This window comes from Onychostruthus taczanowskii, unplaced genomic scaffold (genome assembly GCF_017590055.1).
Source record: "Onychostruthus taczanowskii isolate IOZ18803 unplaced genomic scaffold, ASM1759005v1 scaffold164, whole genome shotgun sequence".
In the NCBI taxonomy this organism is placed as follows: Eukaryota; Metazoa; Chordata; class Aves; order Passeriformes; family Passeridae; genus Onychostruthus; species Onychostruthus taczanowskii.
In genome coordinates this window covers 445,782-466,029 of record NW_024498840.1, presented here as the reverse complement: position 1 = coordinate 466,029, position 20,248 = coordinate 445,782, and the positions used below count along the sequence as shown (strand labels likewise).

At 53.2% G+C, this 20,248-nt stretch overlaps 1 protein-coding gene across 1 annotated transcript; it reads left to right on the top strand.

The window, feature by feature from the left end:
• The first annotated feature begins 173 nt into the window (after positions 1–173).
• On the top strand, positions 174–1,498 carry GBX2 (gastrulation brain homeobox 2). The gene is made up of 2 exons (XM_041399548.1): positions 174–684; positions 975–1,498. Exons 1-2 carry the CDS (start codon positions 174–176, stop codon positions 1,496–1,498), a joined length of 1,035 nt encoding a protein of 344 aa, XP_041255482.1.
• The last annotated feature ends 18,750 nt before the right edge of the window (positions 1,499–20,248 follow it).

Here is a 20,248-nt window from a genome sequence, read left to right as displayed (position 1 = left end):
GAGGTGCGGGAGCTGCCGGGCCGCGGCCCCGCTCCGCCCCGGCTCTGCCCCGCGCTCACGGCAGCCAGGACGCCGCCGCCGCCGCCGCCAAGCAGCAGCAGCAGGAGGAAGAGGAGGAGGAGGAGGAGGAGGAAGGTGCTCGCTCGCCCGCTCGCTCCCGCCGCCGCTCCGGCATGAGCGCGGCTTTCCAGCCCTCGCTGATGATGATGCAGCGCCCGCTGGGAAGCAGCACGGCCTTCAGCATCGACTCGCTGATCGGCAGCCCCCCGCCGCCCGCCCCCGGGCACTTCGTGTACACCGGCTACCCCATGTTCATGCCCTACCGGCCCGTGGTGCTGCCGCCGCCGCCGCCGCCGCCGCCCGCGCTGCCGCAGGGCGCGCTGCAGCCCGCGCTGCCCCCCGCGCACCCGCACCACCACCAGCTGCCCAGCCTGCCCTCCGGCTTCTGCTCCAGCCTGGCCCAGGGCATGGCGCTCACCTCCACGCTCATGGCCACGCTGCCCGGCACCTTCCCCGCCTCCCCGCAGCACCAGGAGGCCGCCAGGAAGTTCGCGCCCCCGGGCAACTTCGAGAAAGCCGAGGGGATACCCCCGGACGGCGGCGGCGACGAAGGCAAAGCCTTCCTGGGCAAGGACGGGGCCCTCCTGCCCTTCCCCGCCGCCGACGCCGTCCAGGCTTCCCTCGGTGAGTGAGCGCCGGGGGGGAGCGGGAGGTAGGGGTCGGGAGATGGGGGGACCCCCGGGAGGAGACGGGGCCCGGGGAGCAGGGAGGGCTGAGCTCCGCTCGGGAGGGTATCGCTAACATCGGTGCGACCGAAAGGTGCGCCGGTGCATAGGGAAAAAAAAAATGAGGAAAAACAAAAAAAAAACAAAAAGGATCCCCGAGGCGTCAGTTTTGGGGCGATGGAGCCGCAGGGCGGGGGCCGCGGCACGGAGGGTGCGGGATGCTGACCAGAGGCCTCTGCTTCCTTCCAGCCGGGGCTCTCCGGGGCCAGGGCAAGGAGGACCCCAAAGCGGAGGAGGACGCGAAAGGCAAGGAGGAAAGTTTCTCCATGGACAGCGATCTAGATTATAGCTCGGACGACAACATCCCCGGCCAGGCGGCTCACAAGGAAGAGGACTCTGGCAACGCGCTGGAGGAGAACGCCCAGAACCCCCCCAACTCCACCAACACCACGTCCACGGGCAAAAACCGGCGGAGGCGAACAGCCTTCACCAGCGAGCAGCTGCTGGAGCTGGAGAAGGAATTTCACTGCAAAAAGTACCTGTCCCTGACCGAGAGGTCCCAGATCGCTCACGCCCTCAAACTCAGCGAGGTGCAGGTGAAAATCTGGTTCCAGAACAGGCGGGCGAAATGGAAACGGGTCAAGGCGGGCAACGCCAACTCCAAGACAGGGGAACCTTCCCGGAACCCCAAGATCGTGGTGCCCATCCCGGTGCACGTCAGCAGGTTCGCGATCAGGAGTCAGCACCAGCAGCTGGAGCAAGCCCGGCCCTGATCTCTCCCTCCTCCCGCGCTCGGAGCCGCGAGGTTTTAACGGGAAAAGTTTCCAACCCGGGGTTTGAAGGCGACCCGCCCGCACAGAAACAAAAACGAGAGAAGCAAAAAACAAACGCAAACCAAAAACCGACAACAGAAAAACCCACCGCAAAAAAAAAACCTGAACCAACACGAAATAAAAAAGAACCCCGCGCGAGCGCCTGGCGAATCCCCGCCACGGGCGAACTTTAAAGAGAAACTTTCCGCTCACGGCGAGGGGAAGAGGCTTGGAAACTGTTTGGGTTCGGAGCAGGGATATCCCGGCTGGAAGAGACACACGAACACCTCCCACCCCCCAGAGACACACAGAGATATTTATTGCGAGGCTGCCCCGCTCCGGACGCCCTTGGACACGGAGCGGAGCCGGCGCTGGATCCCCCTCGGCGGAGCATCCCCAGCGAGACCGCGGCGCCTCTCGCATTCTTTGGGGTTTTCTTTCTTATTCGGGGGCGAAAGGTAAAAAAAAAAAAAAACCAAACCAACAAAAAGACGAGAGAACGAACAAACAAACAAACAAAAAAGAAACCCGAAAGAAAACTCAGAGTTTCATTTCACGCCTTTTTTATTGTTTGGTTTTATTGCCGATGGCTGAGTGGCAGGCACTGGGGAATGAGTTTTTAAATCTTTTTTTTTTTTTTTTTTTGCCTGGCTTTCTGTCGATTTGGTTTGCCTATTCTACCAAGCCATGTTTAAAGGAGAGAAGGGGAGGGGGTGGTGGGGAAAGGCAAAAAAAAAAAAAAGGCAAAAAAAAAAAAAAAAACAGCACGGTCTTCACTATTGTGTTTAATTTATTTCAATGTAGCTTATTTCCTTATAAGTTATGAAATTTAAAAGCAAACTAAGTCTTGTGAATAAAAACCGACAAAGAAACAAAAAAGACTTAAAAAAAAAAAAAAAGGCAGAAAAAAAGCCCTCCAGCCCCCGGCTGTTCTGTCCAGGATTTGGCGTGGAGCTGATTTTCCTTTCCCGTCCTGCGCTGCCGGAGCGGAGCGATGCTGCTCTCGCCTGTATTTTTGATTTTCTGCCTTTGTGTTTTTGTTTTTTTTTTCCCTCATTTATTGCCGGGGAGGGGGGAGCCGGGTGGAAAACTCCCTTTTTTTTTTTTTTTTTTTTTGGTTTTTTATTTTCTCCTATTTCCCTTATTTTGAGGGATGAGAAAGCTGCAGAAAAGCTGTTTAGCTGTGACTGAGCAGGGCTGGCGGGGGGCAGAGCACCCCCGCACCCTCCCCCGGCGCTGACCCCTGCTCGGGGCTGCAGCCGCTGCCCCCACCCCGTGTTTTTGGGCTGTGCTGCTTCTCCCATCCCCCAGCCCGGTGTTTAGGTGTCCGGTCGCTCCCCCGGCCCCGTTTTTGGGTTTTTTGGGGGGGGTGCAGCCGCTCCCCCCAGCCCCGCGCCCGTTTTCGTTGCGCCGGGGCCGGATCGGGGGTGGGAAGGGTCGGGGCCGAAGGGTCCCGCGCCCCCCCTTCCCTTCCCGCATCCTTTTCATCCCCTTTTTTCTTTTTCCCTCCCCATTATCCGCATCCCGGCTCCATCCGCGCCGGTGCCGCCGTGACATCGGCGGCGGCGATTTGGAATTAAAAATGAAATTTTCCCCAGGAAAACGGAGCGCCGGGAGGGTGACGGGGGGGTCTATTAAAATGAAATAATTAAATCTGGGGGGGCTCCTTCGGTCCCGGGACAGGCTGCCGGGTTTGGCCGCGTCACATCGCTCGCACTTCATCGCTTATTTATTATAATTATAATAATTAATGTTGTTAATATGATTTTGTTTGGGTCGGAGGGGGTTGGCCGCGGCTCCGGGGGTGCACGGGGGGGGTGTCCGTCCCCACCAGCAGCTCCCCAAAAAGGCACAAGCCCGGCCAGCATCGCCGGGGGCCCCACGGGCAGCCGCGGACACGCGGGGAGCAGCGGGAAAACACGCGCAATTCCAGCCTGCTTTAAAAAGCTTAAAAAAACCCCAATATTCATTATCATAATGATAACATTTTGGGGGGACGTTCTTCCGCGCGCGGGGGGACGCCGGGAGCCGCGGGACACGCGTGGGACAAACGCCACCCGCGGCGCTGCTTCTAAAAAAAAAAAAAAAAAAAAAATCATCCCTGGAATTGCTTGAATTTATCCCGGGCGGCTCTCGGGGCTGCCCGGCCAGCGCAGAGCCTGGGGCCACGGCTGTGCCCCCGAACCGGGCTGTGCCCCCAGAACGGGGTGCATCCCAAACCGGGCTGTGCATCCCAGACCGGGCTGTGCATCCCAGACCGGGCTGTGCATCCCAAACCGGGCTGTGCCCCCGAACCGGCTGTGCCCCCAAAACGGGGTGCATCCCAAACCGGGCTGTGCATCCCAGACCGGGCTGTGCATCCCAGACCGGGCTGTGCCCCCGAACCGGGCTGTGCCCCCGAACCGGGCTGTGCATCCCAGACCGGGTTGTACCCCCCAAACCGAGCTGTGCATCCCAAACCGGGCTGTACCCCCCAAACCGGGCTGTACCCCTCAAACCGGGCTGTGCCCCCTAAATCGGGCTGTATCCCCCAAACCGAGCTGTGCCCCCCAGACCGGACTGTGCCCCCGCTGAGCGCGGGGTTTTCGGGAGGAGCAGCTGCTGCTGCCCCGTCCCCGCCGGGGATCGCTCCCTGGCAGCCCCGGGCAGTGGCAGTCACGGGCTCGGCGGGCTGGGGTCCCCCGCTGCCCCCCTTAACCCGGAGCGGGGCTGGAGGGGGAAGCCCCGGGCCGGGGGCCGGAGGAGAAGGAGATAAACAAGCGAGGGGGTTGATAGCTGTCATCATCACCATCATCATGGCTTTCATTTGGCTGCCTAATGAGTCAGATCACAGGCAGAGAGAAAAATTGTCAATCGCCCGGGCTCTAATGAATTTTTTTGCAAATTGTAATCAAGCCAGGCCGTCTCAGCTCGCTGATTAATGAGACCCAGGAGGCCCGGCCAGCACCTCAGCTTTTTATTCCATCCCGTCCTCCCTGCACTAAATTAACAGCAACTTGTCTGAGCTTCAAATTAACTCCCAATGATTAATTCTGATGGGGGGGTCTGAAGAATAGCTCGTCCTAATAGGCACTGGCCTCTGATGCTGTTTGAAATTAATACACTTCCCCTTTGGCTGCCGGCTTTAATCCAAGGTTGGGTTTTGACATCACTATATTTGTTGTTACAATAAATTCCTCTTACATCTGCAGATCAAATAATTGCGGTGCTCGGGGAGAGCGGCCGGCAAACCCAAAGTCGGAGGGGACGGAGAGCTCCTCCGCCAGCCTCAGCAAAGCCCGGCTTTAGATTTAGCCAGAAATGTGGATGTTTGAGGCTCGGCAGCGGGGCTGGGATGGCGCTGCCTCGCTGTTAAATAAGACATCAGCGCCTTTAAATCCCCCCTCGGTCACCCCCGGCCGCAGCGAGCCGGCTCTGCCCGGAGCCCCCCGAACTCGGCAGCGCTGCCTCGGTTCTGTTGGTCCTGCCCGAATCGGTTTCATTGTCTCCGCCGGGACCGGCCGGGCTGGGGCTTTCCGTGCCTTGCACCTGTCCCTGCTGGTCCCGGGGATGCCACAGGGAGCCCGCTGTGCCCGGCCGGGGGTGCGGGGGCACCCCAACACCCGGGGGCTGCGCTGCCTCGGGAACGCCCTCCCGAAGGAGCGAGCATCCTCCCAGCCCCCCTCGGAAGAGACCCCCACCCCTGGGGTGTCCCACGGGGCCGGATCCATCTCCCATGGGGCCGGGAAGCGAATCCCCGCCGCCGCCGTCATAAAGCACCCGGCACCCTGACACACAAAAGCAACACCATATGTACGAAGACAACCTGTATGAATTATAAATTGCACCATAAAAATTGATTGCCTATCCCAGCCCTTCGGGAGCGCGGGCGGCGCGCAGGGGGCGGCACCGGGAGGGGACGCTGTGCCCGGCCACCCCCTGTCCCCCCGGGGTGCCGGCTCCCTTCCGTCCCCTCCCGCCGCCGCGGGATGCTCGCCCGCCCCTCGCTTGCTCTTTTCTCCCTCCCGCTACGCCTGGACCATAGAGAGCCTTAATCTATTTATTTCAAGCCACTTCATCCTCTCTGCCGCTTTTGTCCCGGCCCCAGCCTCTGGCTTTGTGGCAGGACCGCGGAGGTTTTAAAAGCCCCTTCCCCTATAGTTTGAGGTCTCCTTGGCTGCCTGAATTACAATGGCTAAAACAGGATTACACTGACCTGATCCTATTAAACTCGCCAATCGATCTGTGCCGCCCTCCCTCCGGCTCCGCCAACTTACTCGCCCAACTTTCCCCGGGGCTCAGGCGGGCGAGAGGGAGAAGCCAAAGGCCGCCTTTCCCAGCAGGCCTGTGGAGCAAGGAAGGATGGAAGGAAGGATGGAGGGATGGAGGCTACTTTTGTTTTCTCGGTTTGTTGCCTTTTTTTTTTTTTTTTTTTTTCCCAATGGAGCCACGTGGATTTTTAAACCTCCGCTTCATCTCCCTGAATATCTCGGCTCCGAACTAAAACGCGGCGTTTCCTCCGTGCCCCGACTGCAAATTGAGTCAAACCCCTAAAACTACGCTGAAAAGGGGTATTTCAGCTAACAGCAAAACGATCCTACGGAATGCCCGCAGAATTCCGTGGAATTCGTACAGATTTCAGCCACCAGCAAAACCCTCCGCTGTGGGGTCTGTGGGGCACCTCGCACGGCGTTCCTCCTTTTCCAGACAACCCAGTGTGGGGGAAACCCTGGGAATGCCCAGCCCGCATCCCTGCGTGCCCGGGGCAGCGCCCGGAGCATCCCCCGCGTCCCTCGGACACGGAGCGAGCCCCGGCTCCCTGGGATGTGCGGCAGGAGCGGGGCAGGAGCGGCCGCAGCCCCTGGGGATGCGCTGGGGATGCTCCGCGGATGCTCCGCGCCAGCGTCTGCGGGGGACCGGGAATTCATCCCCCGTCTGTCCCCCGGGAGAGTAATCACCAGGCAATGAAACCGGGGCTGGTCACGCTGGGCTGCCAGGACGGCTGGGTTGGGGGCGAGTGGCAAAGAGCCCATTGCGCTTTTAGTGCTCACGTCCTATTAATTAACCCAGCAAAAGACAATCCGGGGATTCCCGTTTGTAATTTTCCAGGAGAGTGTTACCGGCAGCGAGGAGCTGACTGTGTGGTGCCAAGTGCCTGGAGCTCCCAATCTTCTCTAAAAGACCCCAAAAATGGCCTCCCCAAAAGAGACACTACCATTGATTTGATTTTTTTTTTTTTTTTTTTTTTAAGTTAGCATGTCTTGATGCTACCTGAAGTGATAAAAATTGCAACTGCTTGAGTATAAACAGAAATTTTTACTGGTTTGATCCTCTTCAAGATTTTTGGTTTTGCTGCAAAAGCACCCATACTCAGAAATGTTGTGGGGAAAGGTGGGTTTGGCCCCAAAAGCCCTTTAAAAAATGTCTGCCTCCCTTGCTGGCATTCCCAGAACAGCCAAAAGAAGCCATGGGAATGGGTTATACAAATTAAGGAATTGGGATTTTTTTGGGCAGCCTTGACTCGAAACCTTGTCAGCTTCTTTGGGCCACAGCAACAACTCCTCGCCACAAATCCTCCTGCACCACCCCCGAGGTGTCCTCAGGGCATCTCCCATCACCCCAAAGGTGGCAGCTGGGGGTAAGACACCTTATCAAATACACAATTTCCCCACAATTCCATGATAAAAATCACCGGGCCACCCTCTTGCACCCCACTTGGAAGGCACCTCTGAGTTTTTAAGGAGCAATCACTGTTTGGTTTTCCTCCACTGCTTGGAGGGAAAAAAAAAAAGAAAAAAAAAAAGTCTTAGTGCTTTTCACCCAAAACCCCAAAAGGATTTGGGTTTAAATTCCCTCTCCTCAGCCCAAACACCAAGCCAGACCCTCAGGCTGCAGCAGCACTCCCCGGATAATTTCATCTCTGCAAAGACAGATGCAGAGAGCTCCCCAGCCCCAGTGGGAGCAGCTTTCTGTCCCCACTGCCCCTCGGCGTGGGTGACAGCAGAGACCTTCTGCAAAGCTGTAGCTGTGCCGTGGAGCCCTGAGCACTTCCAAATAATCCCTCAATTGCTGAGAAGCCACTCGGGCTTTTCTGAGCCTCCCAGTGTCTGTCAGAAGCATTGCCCCTCTGAATTAGGCTCATGGTCATTTTGAAGACACACATCTGTATTTTTTTCCCACCAGATGCTGGGCTCCTAAGCCCACAGCTGCTATTTCTCCCCCCTCCCCAATTATTTTCAGATTTCCCCATTTCCAGAGCGGCAATAAGTCCCCGCCAAAGGAAGGTAATGGGAAAGCTCTTTCCGAGAGAAATTGTTAATTTGGGATTTATAAAGGACTTTCCTTAATGAATAATAGTTGAGATCGATCTGTCTTCCTGCCTCGTTCTGCAAAGTAACATTTGTAAAGTAAGGTGATCCCAATTACTCCCTCTAATGACCCTCACCAGGAGAGATTCCAGGGCTGCAGCCACCAATCCTCTCTCTGCTCCCCTGGTGCCAGGAGCAGCATCCCCTGCTTCTTCCAGGGCTCCCTGGATTCAGCCAGCTCCCAATGCCCCACCTCCCTGGATTCACCCGGATCCCAGTGCCCCACCACCCTGCCTGCTGTGATCAGCTCCATCCACCCCCAGGATGTCCTGGGGAATCGTGCAGGACTCACAGGAGGGTTTGGGTTGGGAGACGCCTCAAAGCTCATCTCATTCCAACCTTCTGCTTGCTCCAGGCCCTGCCCAGCCCGGCCTGGGACATCCCAGGGATGAGGTGTTCACAGCTTGGCATCCCAGTGGAGACAGGAGAATGGGGAAGTCCCACCTGGCGTTGTCACCCCTCGTCCCCGGGTGCAGAGGGGGTCACAAGGCCCTGACCCCCACCCACCTCCTGCCTTGTCAGAGAGAGGGGAAAGGACTCAATTACTGCCCAAAAGTGTCTGCACAGGAGAAAATACCGGCACTGAAGGGCCCTTGGACCAACAGGAGGGGAGTGGATCCGGCAGCTCGAGCCAGGCAGGCTCCAATGAGGAGCAAGGCCTTTTTTCCTTTTTCTTTTTTTTTTTTCTTAAAATATGGATCCGTTCCAGATCAGAGCCAACTAACAAGGTGGGGGGGGGGGGGGGGGGGGTCTCTCCATCTGCTCCAGGTCTTCAGCTGGAGACTGGATGCCTTCAGGGGATCGATGCTTTAGCCAAGAGGGGGTTCTTGCCTTTGCAGGTGCCTTCTCCAGCTGTTTTCCTCCCTTTTCATCCTGCCTCTCTTCCCTTTCCTTCCTCACTGCAGCAGGAAACGAAGGTGTGGAAATCCTATTCCCTTCCCTCCTTTTCTTACCGTCATCCCACATCTCTGTCCCAGTCCAGAGGCTGGTGGAACATCTGGAGGGCCAGGAACCAAGGGTGGGAATTTTTTTCCCATGCTGCAAATCCTGCTTCTCTGGCTCCCCAACACCTGGGATAGAGACCCTGTCTGCCCCACCACCAGTGCTCCCCTTTCTCCTTTGCCTCCACTCCCAGAACATCAGCCCAGAGATGCCCCAGCATCCAGGGAACACTAATGCCACTTTTTCCCTGTAATTCCAGTGGAAAAGGAAAATCCAGGGGAAAAAAAAAAAAATTAAAAAAAAATTTCTCTTTTAAATCCCTTCTGCACTGCTGGAGGGAACTGAGAGGCACAAGTTGCAAGAGCCTTGCTCTGGGTCACCCTCAGAAGAGGTGACCCACGGACCACACTGCCTTTGGATGCCTCGTCCCTGCTCCAAGGACTATTTTGGGTGTTTGAGCTCTGCCCCGCTGCCTGAGTGAAAAGAACAGGCTCCTTTTCTCTCCCTGCCTGCAAAAACCATCCCCGTGGTGATGCAGAGCTGCTCCGAGCCGGGCACGGAGCTCAGCCCTCCCTCACCCCCAGGCAGGGGACTCTGCATCCCGGCTCTAATCCCGAATTATTCCCTCACCTGGCACAGAACACCGGCGCTGCCAGCACGAACTGGCCAGGCCGATTAAGTGGCAGCCACCAGCCAATAAATAAATTGGAACCATCTCCAGACCTGATTAGCTTGCTAATTAAGCTCAGTTACGGGGAAATCTGCAGTCAATCAGCCCGGCCATTACCAGTTGGATCCGCAGAGCTGGAGATGGGGATGCTGCTCCTCTGCTGGGAAGGGCAGGAGCGGGAGCAGGAGGAGGAGGAGGAGGAGGAGGAGGAGGAGGAGGAGGAAGGTGCTGCCCAATCCGCTCTCAGTCGGAGAGGCTTATCCACCCGGGGGATGCCCCACAGCCCCCCAAAACTCCAAAGGGAAGGGTAAAACAGGGCTGGGGGTGTAGTGGATTTTCTGCCCGGGACAATTTGAATTTGCAGTTCTGCCCCCTCCCTCTGGCTCCCGGCTCTTCCCAGGCCGCAGCTGGGGAGCCTCAGGGGATGCCGAGGGACATCTTCATCCCCCTCTCGGGATTCCTTTCCCTCCAAGGGAGCTCCAGCCTCCTCGGGCTGGGATTTCTAAGCCGGATTTCCAGCACTGCAGGATGAGGTGTTCTGGCATTTGGGAACCCCTTTTGTCCCTCCTGCTGCCGGTGGACATCGGGCAGGGAACTTTTCCCTCCTGCTCCTCCTTCCCCTGGCCCTGGCAGCTCGGGGCCGCTGCAGATCCCAGCTTTTCCTTCCTCACATCCACATTCCCGGCCTTCGATTCCCACTCATCCTCCCACACGATGCCGGTCGTTTGCTCCTGCACCAAACCGGCAATAAATGAGCATTTTTTTTTCTCCAAAATCAGGAGATTCTCTCCAGCTGAGCAACGAGCAGCCCTCGGTGGCAGCAGCACCAACTCCTGAAAGGCTGGAGCCAACTCCAGGGGTTTTGTGCATTCCCAAGGTCGATCCCTGGGCACCAGCGGCATCACCTCTCCTCTGCCACCGCTTCAGAGCTCCTCATCCTCTCCCTGAATCTCCTCGGCTTCCAAACAAACCCATCTGGGAGCCGGGAGATGGGAGCGGGCATGAGGCAAATAAAAAAGTGCTAATTGCTGGCGCTGGGCGTCAAATGGTTCCTGGCAGCGCATTTATTGGGCAATTAAAGGCTTTACTGGGCATTAGAGGGACCAGTGCCTGCCTGGTGGGATCCCCAGCCTGCTTTTCCCTCTGCACTTGGAGTGGTTTCTCCAGGAATGGCCGTGTTTAGGAATGGCTCTCCCTTTAGGGTTGGGTTCGGGCACCTGAAAGGTTTTTCCAGCCTAAATGCTTCTCCAAAGTCCCGTTCAGGCGGGAATTGCGAGGTTTCCTCGTGGGAAAAGCACAATTCCTGCGGGTGTCACCTGCCTGAGATCCAGCCCAGAAACAGAGGGGGAAAAGGGAGCAGGGATGAGCTCAAATTCCGGGCTCAGAAGAGCTCCAATTTCGGCTGGGTCAGGGTAACACCAAATTCCGGTGGGTGGTGTTCTCTTGTTCCCACCCACTCATGCAGGGGGTGGGAACAAGAGGAGTTTCCAGGTCCCTTCCAAGCCAAGCCAAGGCATCCCATGGCCTGGATGTGGGATGCTGCAGGTGCTCAGAGCTTTCCAGGGGTTTTGGGCATCAGCCAGACTGATGGGAGAGATAGAATCCACTGAGGATTGAGAAACTGATGGGAGAGATGGAGTCCACTGAGGATTGAGAAACTGATGGGAGAGATGGAATCCACTAGGATTACTAAACTCACTGAAAACAGGTGACTCGGAAGCCCCTGAATTTTCAAGTCCCAGGCTGAGGAAATCCACAGGAAAACCCCCACAAAATCAGATTTCAGACCTCCAGCTCTGGCTTTTGGCTACAGGTAGAGAAATAAAAGTCCTGGCTCTTTAAGGTCACTCTTACCTGACCTCCACAGAGCATAAAATATTTTTGTTTAAAAACCAGTTGGATGTGGGTCTCTTCTGGAAAACAAAGCTGGTTATCAGGAGAGTCAGCCCCATCCCACCACCTCTGAGCTTCCTGTCTTCATCCCATCGCTCCCCTCACACCAGTTTGGATTTGTATTAAAAAAAAATTCAAATAAAAACCAGCCCAGGGAATGTCCTGGACAAGGGCTAAAAGCAGGTGGTACCTACAGAGTGAGAATCTTCTGGGCTCTGGAGAAACTTCCTTGAGCTGGTGCTCCCAGCATCCACCAGAGTGAATCCTTTGGAGGCAAGAGTGGAAATGCACAGCAAGGCCCTTATGGCAGAGCAAGTTTGGACTCTTTAGGAATTAGTTTTTCTCTTAAAAAAAAAAAAAAAAAAAAAAAAGGAAAAAAGGGGATGTTTCCCCCACTCCCATTACGGGAATCAAGAGTTTTCCTTCACAAGCTCCTCCTGACCCCGTTGCTTTGCTGTAGGATATTTTCTTTTTTCCCCAGGCATCAGTGAATGCCACCAGCTGGGAGCGTTTCAGGGGTACACAGGGGTGGGCTCGGGGTAAGGTGAGGAACGTGGGCATGAAAGACATCCTTAAATCTGCTCCACCATCCCTGAGCACCAGGATCTTCCAGGAGAAGCCAGATCTTAGGGAGAGAGAGCAGCCAGCCGTGCCCATCAGGAAATCAAAACCCACATCCCTTCAGGAGAGCAAAGGAGGGGAGGGACGGATGGCTCCTAAAAAAGGGAGCACTACTACAGCTTTACACCCAGGGGGAATCCAAACTGAGTTCTGCCGGGCTGGAAGTTCACATTTCAAATCCAGGAGGGGAGAACACAAAGCACCACCTCCCTCCTGCCTGGGTGCGGGAGGTTGAGCGGGGTGGGGAAACCTTGCAGGAACAAAGGGCTGCAGCTGCTGCGTGACAAACCAGCCACATGGCCCCCAAAAAGGGGCAAAAAAGGAACATCCACAAGCAGTCCTGCAGCTTTTCATCCCCCACTGTGCTGCTGGAGCCTCCCTGGAGCACTTGGAAAGGCAGAGCAGGGAAAGAAACAGGGAAGTTCCCCCAGATGCCCGTGAGACAGGAAAGGCGGGAGGCTGGAGGGGCAATGAGCAATGGACAGAGTGAGGTCAGGGCACAGCAGGCTGAGAAGAGAAATCCCAAACCCCAAAACCCCAAATCCCAAAACCCCCAAATCCCAGGCTGTGGCAGCCCCACTCAGACCATGTGGATACCATCTCCAACCCTGGCCAGGTTTTCTCTGGAGCAAGATCAGCTCTGGGACACCTTGTCCCTCCTGGTGGCTTTGAGGTCACCAGGACTGCAAGGTCAGGAAAAGAGCCAACCCCAATCTGCTGCTTCTCCCTCTTTTCCAGGGAAATCCCCCACTTTTCCCACCTTCCCTCATCTCTGAGCACCCCTAATTTCTCTGTGAGACAAGCACAGACTGGGCAAGCCACAGCTTTCCGTGATGCCCTTGTAGATCCTAAATGTCTCATTTCATTCTTCACACCAGGGCCCCCAAAACGTTTAAATCATCTTTAAATCATCTTTAAACCATAATTTCCCCCCCTTTCAATGCACATTTATGGAATCTTACTTGCTGGTCTCCAAGGACCACACAGCTCTCCCAACATGATGTAATTTCTTTCCTGCAGGGACCCTTCCAGTGAGTTCCCAGTCTGCCCTGGTGAAAGCCCCATCACCTCCTGCTTCCCTCTCCATCACCTCCTGTTTTGTCTTCTCCTTAAGCCTGCTCAGATTCCCAATTTCTCCTGGGGCTGTACCAGGGGCAAGACCCCTAAAACTGTAACTAAATGTCAATCAGCTGCCCGTTGCTCAGGGTTTGAGCTGGTTCAGAGAAGCTCATGGAGAGCCACCATTTCCCTCCAAAGAAGTGATGAGGCCGTGCCACATCCTGACCTCAGGGATGTCTTATTATTCTTACTTTAAAAGATCATTTGGACCAATTTAGCAGATACAGATGTAACCATTCCCAGCCTAATTCCTTGGATCCCCTCCAGAGAGCGTTAAAGCCAAGGTGCAGCACTCACTGCTCCCTTCCTTGGGGAGAAGAACTGTTTTTAATGAAAGCTCCCATATTTTTGGCTGGGAGATGTCACTCACTCCACCTGCACTTCCAGAACTCTTTAGATATACATCCATTAGGGCCCGTCTGACTTATTGCTTTTTAATTTATCAATTTGCACCATTACTGGCTCTTCTGCCATCCCAGGTCCTGGACAATCCCTCATCTTTATTGCTGGCAAAGAGTGACAGGAGCTGAGCAGGAAAAGGAAGCAGGTGGGGCTCGGTGGAACCACGAAGACTCAGGCAAAGAACAAGCTGCAACCAACAAGTTTTCTTGTCTTTATTAGAAAGAGACCTATACAATATAGCAGCCTCTCTCTGCAGTACTTTACAGCATTTTTGTTCCTTTTTTTTTTTAATTTTTCATTTTTATTTTTAATTATTCAGAATACTGTACAGCTGACACAAAAAATCTCGACGTGTAGAGAGAGAGAGGAAAGGGGAACATAATACAAACTGGCATACTTAATCAAACCCAAATAATAGGAAACAACAAGCAAAGTGAAATGTTTGTCAATTGGTTTAATTACAGTACAAACAATATAAATAAAGCATCATCGAGTCATTGTAAAACAAACTTGCTGGATGAGGTAATATAAAAACAACAACAAAAGACCTTTTTTTTGCCTTTTTTTTTTTTTTTTTTTTTTTTAAATTTTCCACCCCTTCTCATCATTATTTAAAATTATCCACAGACATCTTAAAGATGGGTGTGCCATGCCAGGTCCCAGCTGCACAGCCCAGCAAGCTGTCTCCATCAGGGAAAAAAAAAAAAAAACTTTTTTTTTTTTTTTTTTTTTTTTTTTTTTTTTTTTAGAATTTCCACACCGTCTCATCATCATTTATACATTATTATTTACAGAAACAGAAAACAAACAAAAAAACCCCAAACTCCAACAACCCAAAACTTGCTATGAAGCCTGCCATGTGCTAGGCATCTCCTGCCTCTACCCCAGGCAGGTGTCCCCTACTCACCTGGGCTCCCTCCCTACTCAACTGGAAAGACAAACACCACAAAGCAGAAAGACCTGGAAAATTTGGGGGCTGAACACAAAATCCAGCCCTTGCAGGCTGGAGCTGCTCAGGGCTGGGCCAAGCATTTGGGATATGCTCGAATCCTGCTGAAGCCCAGGGGTTTTAAGGCAGCAGGAGCTGCAGATCCGAGCTCTTGGCCGTTCCAAGAGTGGAGAACATCACAAAACGAGTGCCTGGTGTTTTAGGAGACGCTGCTGCCCCAAGTGCCCCTCACCCACATGCAATCTACCAGTGAAAGGTGCTCTTGACAGTGACAGGGCCAAACCCTGGACACTTGGGGCTAGCAGGGAGCTGTGTGCTCTCAGAGCATGGCTACATACTCTTCTCCTCAGCAGATTCCATGAGAATCCAGCTGAGTCCCTGGTTACCTCAGGAGAAAACACTGGGGGGGGTTTTCACCAGCACTTCCAAGGAATTGAAGGGGTGGGAAGTGAAAGATCCTCCCATTGTTTCTGCACACCCTGCCATGGCCCTGCCCACATCTCCTCCCTGCCCTCTCCCTATGGAGTGCCCCTGGAAGGACAAGAAACCAAAGCCAGGCTGGAGATGGTGTCAGCAACGCTCCCAGCCTGCAGCACCCCAGGTGTGGGGCACCCTCACAACAAAATTTTGCAGCCAGTCGTGGCCAAGAACACGTGGAGGGAGGGATGAGGAGCTGCCCTTGGGGGAGAACCCAGCTGGAGACAGCTCTTAGGAACATCTCACATGGAAACATCTCTCCAACAGCCCCAAAAGGCAGCAGGGCCCCAAGGGCTCGCTGGTCCCACACCCAGGTTCAGCCAGAAGGATGAATCTCAAGCAAACTGATATTGAAAAGAGTCTCTGAAATGCAAGACTCTGTCCTTTCCACCTTCAGAATCTCCTTCCCTGGAGCTTCCCACCCCCAGGACTGGGGGGCTGGGATTTCCCCTCTCCAGCAAGGGAGGCATGTCTCCCCTCCAGCCCTGGAGGCCAAGCTCAAGGTTTTCTCTAGCTCAGTGTTGCTGCCTGAAGGAGCTGAAGGAGCTGGATTTTTCTGAAAACCTCCAAGGCTGCAGCAACCTCATCTCCCTGCACCTCTCCATCCCTCAAGCCAGTGTCCCCCACCCTGGAAGTGGCTGGTTTGACTTCAGCTGGGAAACACCCAGCCAGAGGCTGGCTCCAGCTCCTGATGGTGATTTAGGCATTCCCACAATCCCTGACAGCAGTGAGAGGAGCAGGCACCAGCACACACACACAGCAAGTGCAAAGTGACCCCCAGGTGACACCTGAGGGCTCAGGACACCCTGGCTGCACTTCACCTACTGGTTCAACTCAGCTCAACCCCTCCATTTGGGATGCAGATGCCAAAACACCCCACATTCAGCACCAAAACCCTTCTTGGGTCCTGCAGGAGGAGTTTAGGGTTTGCCTTCAGCACAGAGATGTGCTTGAGCTGTCTCTGTGAGGGGTTTTCCTCCTCGTACCCTGCAATTCCTGAAGACCAGGGAAGTGTTTTCAGCTACTTCAGCTCTCAGGAACAACAAAAACCCCACATGGATCAGCTCTGGAAAGAGGGGAAGAGCAGGGTGCATTCACTGCCAGCAAGCAAGGTGGCCACTGTCCCCAAGGCATGCCATGAGACCTCTGAGGTGTCCCCCACCCACCCCCCTTCACATTCTGTACAGAAGACACAGATGTAAAAATGAGTAGCTCTGAAGCACTGCAAAACAGCCAGTCCTTAGCACTGAAAGCCAAAAAAACCACATCCAGAAAATCCAGGGCTGAGGGGAAGATGAGGCTCTGCCTGGCAACAGAAGCCAATGTGCCACAGGGGTTTGGGACACAGGCAGGCACGGGGAGATGAAGAGGTTAAAACTGCTGAAATGCACAAAGACATTTTTATTTTATCCACCCACAAGCAAAATTCTCCCCCCTGAACATGGTAGTCAACGATGGGAGTTCATTCACCCACATCTTGCTGTCACCCTGAAATGAAACATGGGGCCAGAAACATGCTTGGTGATTTGGGGCTGAAGATGGCCCTAAAAAAAAACCCCAAACACACCTTTTACTTTTCAGAAATCATGCAATTCCCCTCTCTAAATGTGAACTATTCACAGCTCCTGACAATCCTGGCCAAAAGCCCTCAAACCTCCCTTTAAAGTGTGGGACAGGCTCAGTCAACTCAAGGTGAACTGTCCCAATATTTACTGTAAAAACTGGCCCATGCTAAACAACAAAGCAAAACCTACAAATATTCTAAACCAACAAATTCACCCATCTACAGCTCTGGATGTTTTGCTCTATGAGCTCTATTATTATTTTCCAATAAAACCATTCAAGTCAACCTTCTTTTTTTGGTAGCTTGGAACTCAAAACTCCTTGCAGAACCTCTTAATTTGGGGTAGTTCAGTGTTTCTTTTCTACCTTGAAAAGAACTTTATTCTGGAGCGGTTTTGGGTTTTTTTCCTCTTGTGCAGCAAACACAAGAACATCCAAACCTGGTTTTTCTATGCAGTAAATTTCACCCACAAACCATCAAGAATGGAAGGTGTGGAGCTGAGGATCCAGGCCCACAGGCAGAGATCCCACCTAAGGGCAGGATCGCTGTAGCAGCCCCTGGAGGGGAAAGGAGGATGCCTGACAGTGAGATGAGGATGGGGAAGTTGTCTCCTCTCCAGCCAAGCTGCCCCAAAGTTTGGTCCCCAACGCTCCCCTCGAGTCCCCTCTCTGACAACAACCACGTAACCAAACATGAAATGACCATTTCACCAACAACAAACCCCAAAAACCATCCCTGTTAAGGTGCAAAGGCGGCTCCCCGAGACGTTTGGGAAGGGTCCCTTGGGGACCCCCTTGTGAAATCTGTGCTTGTCTCCACTACCACTACTTTATACTAGAAACTACAAATTACTTCATTTCTCCCGATCTCCATACAAATATAAAAGCTGAAGCTATTCCAACCCCATATAATCTAATTATTCTACATTACAGTGCTGGAGATCACTTCCAAAGCCGGACCTGCATTCCCACCTCGACTCCTCTCCCTACGTGACTCGGCCTTCTCTGGCCCAGGGAAATCTCCAAGTGCAGCTAAAGCTTTTTCTTTTTCTTGCACTAACACACATAATTTAAGGGAAGGGGGACAAGACAGGGAATTAAACAATGTTAATGTGTACACAGTTATATTACACCGCACCCAAATGCTTCAAAATCCTCTCCGCCTTCCAGGAGCTCACCCGGCTTTCCGAGCAGCACCAAGGTTCTCCAAGCTTTCTTTTTTTCCCTGCTCCTTTTTTTTTACCACCAAAATTGGAAATCTGGTAACGGGAGCCCTTGGTCAAATCTCTGCATTCAGGGAAGGACCCTGAATTTTCCCAAGGTTGGGTCTTTTTTCTTCATGAAGAGCAAGGAAAAGTGAATTGTCCTGGCAATATTCAGGTTTAGCTGTGACACATCCGACTGAATTCCACAGCAATTAGCCAAAGAGAGGGAGGAAATACGGAAACACCAATGGAAATATGGAAACACCAATGGCTGACCTGCTCCTAGTGTTTTAGTCATGGATAAAGTGCAGAGGAAGGGGGATTTCAAGGTACCTGGGATGAGGGGAAGGGTTAAGTGGGGTGCAATGCCAACCACTGCCACAGACTCTGTTTCCAGGGAAAACAGCTTTGGCTGCCAGGCTTCTGCTGGGATTTCTCATGGACTGGGTCACAGTTAGAGCTTGTTTTGTTCCCAACATGCTCAAAAGGTGTGAGCAGCTTGGCAAGAGGGTTCCAAAAAAGCAACAAGAGTGGCTAAACACGAGCCAAGGAGCAGGAAAGGGGTGGGAGAATGGAGTGGAAGCAACAGGAACCACGATTCCTGTGGATCTCCAAGTGCCAGGAGGCGTTGCCTGATTCTGCACCTGGATGGCTCCAGAGCAGCCTCTGCAAAGTGCAAACACATCTCCTGGAAAGCCTCTCCAAGCCAAGCCCCACCAGGATCCAGCCAAGGGGAGCTTTCTCCACGCTCTGCCTTTCCCTGTTGTCCCCCACCCTGCAAGGAGTGACTTGGTGACAACGGCCCTGGGTGACCTCACCTGGCAGGTCCCTTGCAGCTCAGGATATTCTGGGATCTCCTGAACCTTCCAAGCGAGCTCTGCCACGTGCAGGGCTGGGAATCCTCCCCACAGACCCCCACACCCACACTGCTTCAACACAGTTCTGCCAACACTTAGGGGAAAACCACGTTTAGGTTAAAAGCAACCGTGCTACCACTTAATTAAAGCATCACTTGGCTTGTCTGGATGCATAATTTTTCCTGTGATACACTGGAATTTCCTCTCCTAAAAATATTCTGTGCTTTTTCAAGGGTTGCCCTCAGAAGATTTTTAGGAAAGGACCACGAAATTTGTCTACCTGCTATCTGCCTGGTTGCCCTTGTTTCTCAAAGCTCACCCCCAGCCTTGTCAGAGGAAGGAGGCCCAAAGAGAGCATTAAACGATGTACAGAAAATTATATCAATTAGGAAAAAAACCCAGCTCTGAAATGGAATGTGCACTTTGAACCCTGCCCACCCTGGGTTTGAAACACTGGACTTGGTTTTTAGGATACAAATGCCCTGGATGCTCCTGGGGGGAACAGGAGACAGCTCTAGCACCTCTGGGATTGCCATTCCTGAATTCCTGCTGTGGCAAAGCTCCTGAGCACCAGCACACAGAGGGGGTTTCACAGCATCCCCTTCAGCTGCACATCAGCTGGGCTGTCCCCTCCCTGAGGGACCACCTGTAAGTACCAAACGTCAGGAATGGTGGAGAAACGGCAGTTCAAAATTAAAAAATTTTCTAAATTAAAAAAAAAAAAAAAATCAATTATTTAGAAGTATCCCAGTGGGAAGGGAATCAGCTGTGTCTGGTGCAGTCAGCCCAGGCTGGCTGGAGAAAGATTCCCTCACCCTGATACCCAAAGGTCTAGAAAACAACAAAGTACAAAAGGACAACACCACCAAAGAGGAGAAGCTGGTCAATATTCCTGTGCTTCCACCCTGAGGCTCATTTTTCGGCCACAATTTTGCCTCAAATCCGTAATTTTTCATTTTTTTGGTTTTCCTTAAGATAACCACATGGCATTTCTTCCTTTGAATTTTGTCCACATTCAGTTTATTTAGCAACTGCTCCTCCCATTTGTGTGCTGAATGAAACCCAGAGCCCCAAGGAAGAACACCACCAAAGGCCTGGGAAATACACAGGAGCAGGTAGCAAATTACTCTGCTGTGTGCACCTCACTGCCTTCACATAATTGCTCCTTTGCCATCAAATTCAGTTGAGTTTTCAACTCTCTCCATGATAAACCATGCCCCCGTCCCCACATTGCCATATGCCGCTTCTAAAGAAAAAAGAAAATTAAAAAAAAAATCACTTTTCTGCCTGCCAAAACCTCTGCTTCCCCACGCCAGAATCCTGCTAGTGGGAAGCAGGAGAAGCTGGGATGCAAGACCAAAATAACCCAATCAAGTATTAAAACTTGGAATTGAAATGAACTGTCCAGGCCACTTGCACAAGCCATTTTTCTTGCGGAAAGCAGCGGGGCTGGGAGGGAGCGCAGCCGTGCCCTGCCCGCCGCGGTGAAGGCTATCAATTCTGAACTTAATCAAATCTGATCTTCCCCCAGCCAGAATGGGGCTTTTTGTCTTGGCTTGTGAAAGCTTCCTGACTTCTGGAGTAAAATATATTTACAGTGCTGAGGAACAGCCTCTTTTCTCCTTTCTAAAAGGTCTCACATGCTTTTTTTTTTTTCTTCCCTGAT

Excerpts from the sequence above, each read along its gene's own strand:
- GBX2 (XM_041399548.1), top strand. The coding sequence starts at position 174 with ATGAGCGCGGCTTTCCAGCCCTCGCTGATGATGATGCAGCGCCCGCTG. Across the intron at positions 685-974 it reads CGCCGTCCAGGCTTCCCTCG|CCGGGGCTCTCCGGGGCCAG; the intron begins GTGAGTGAGCGC and ends GCTTCCTTCCAG.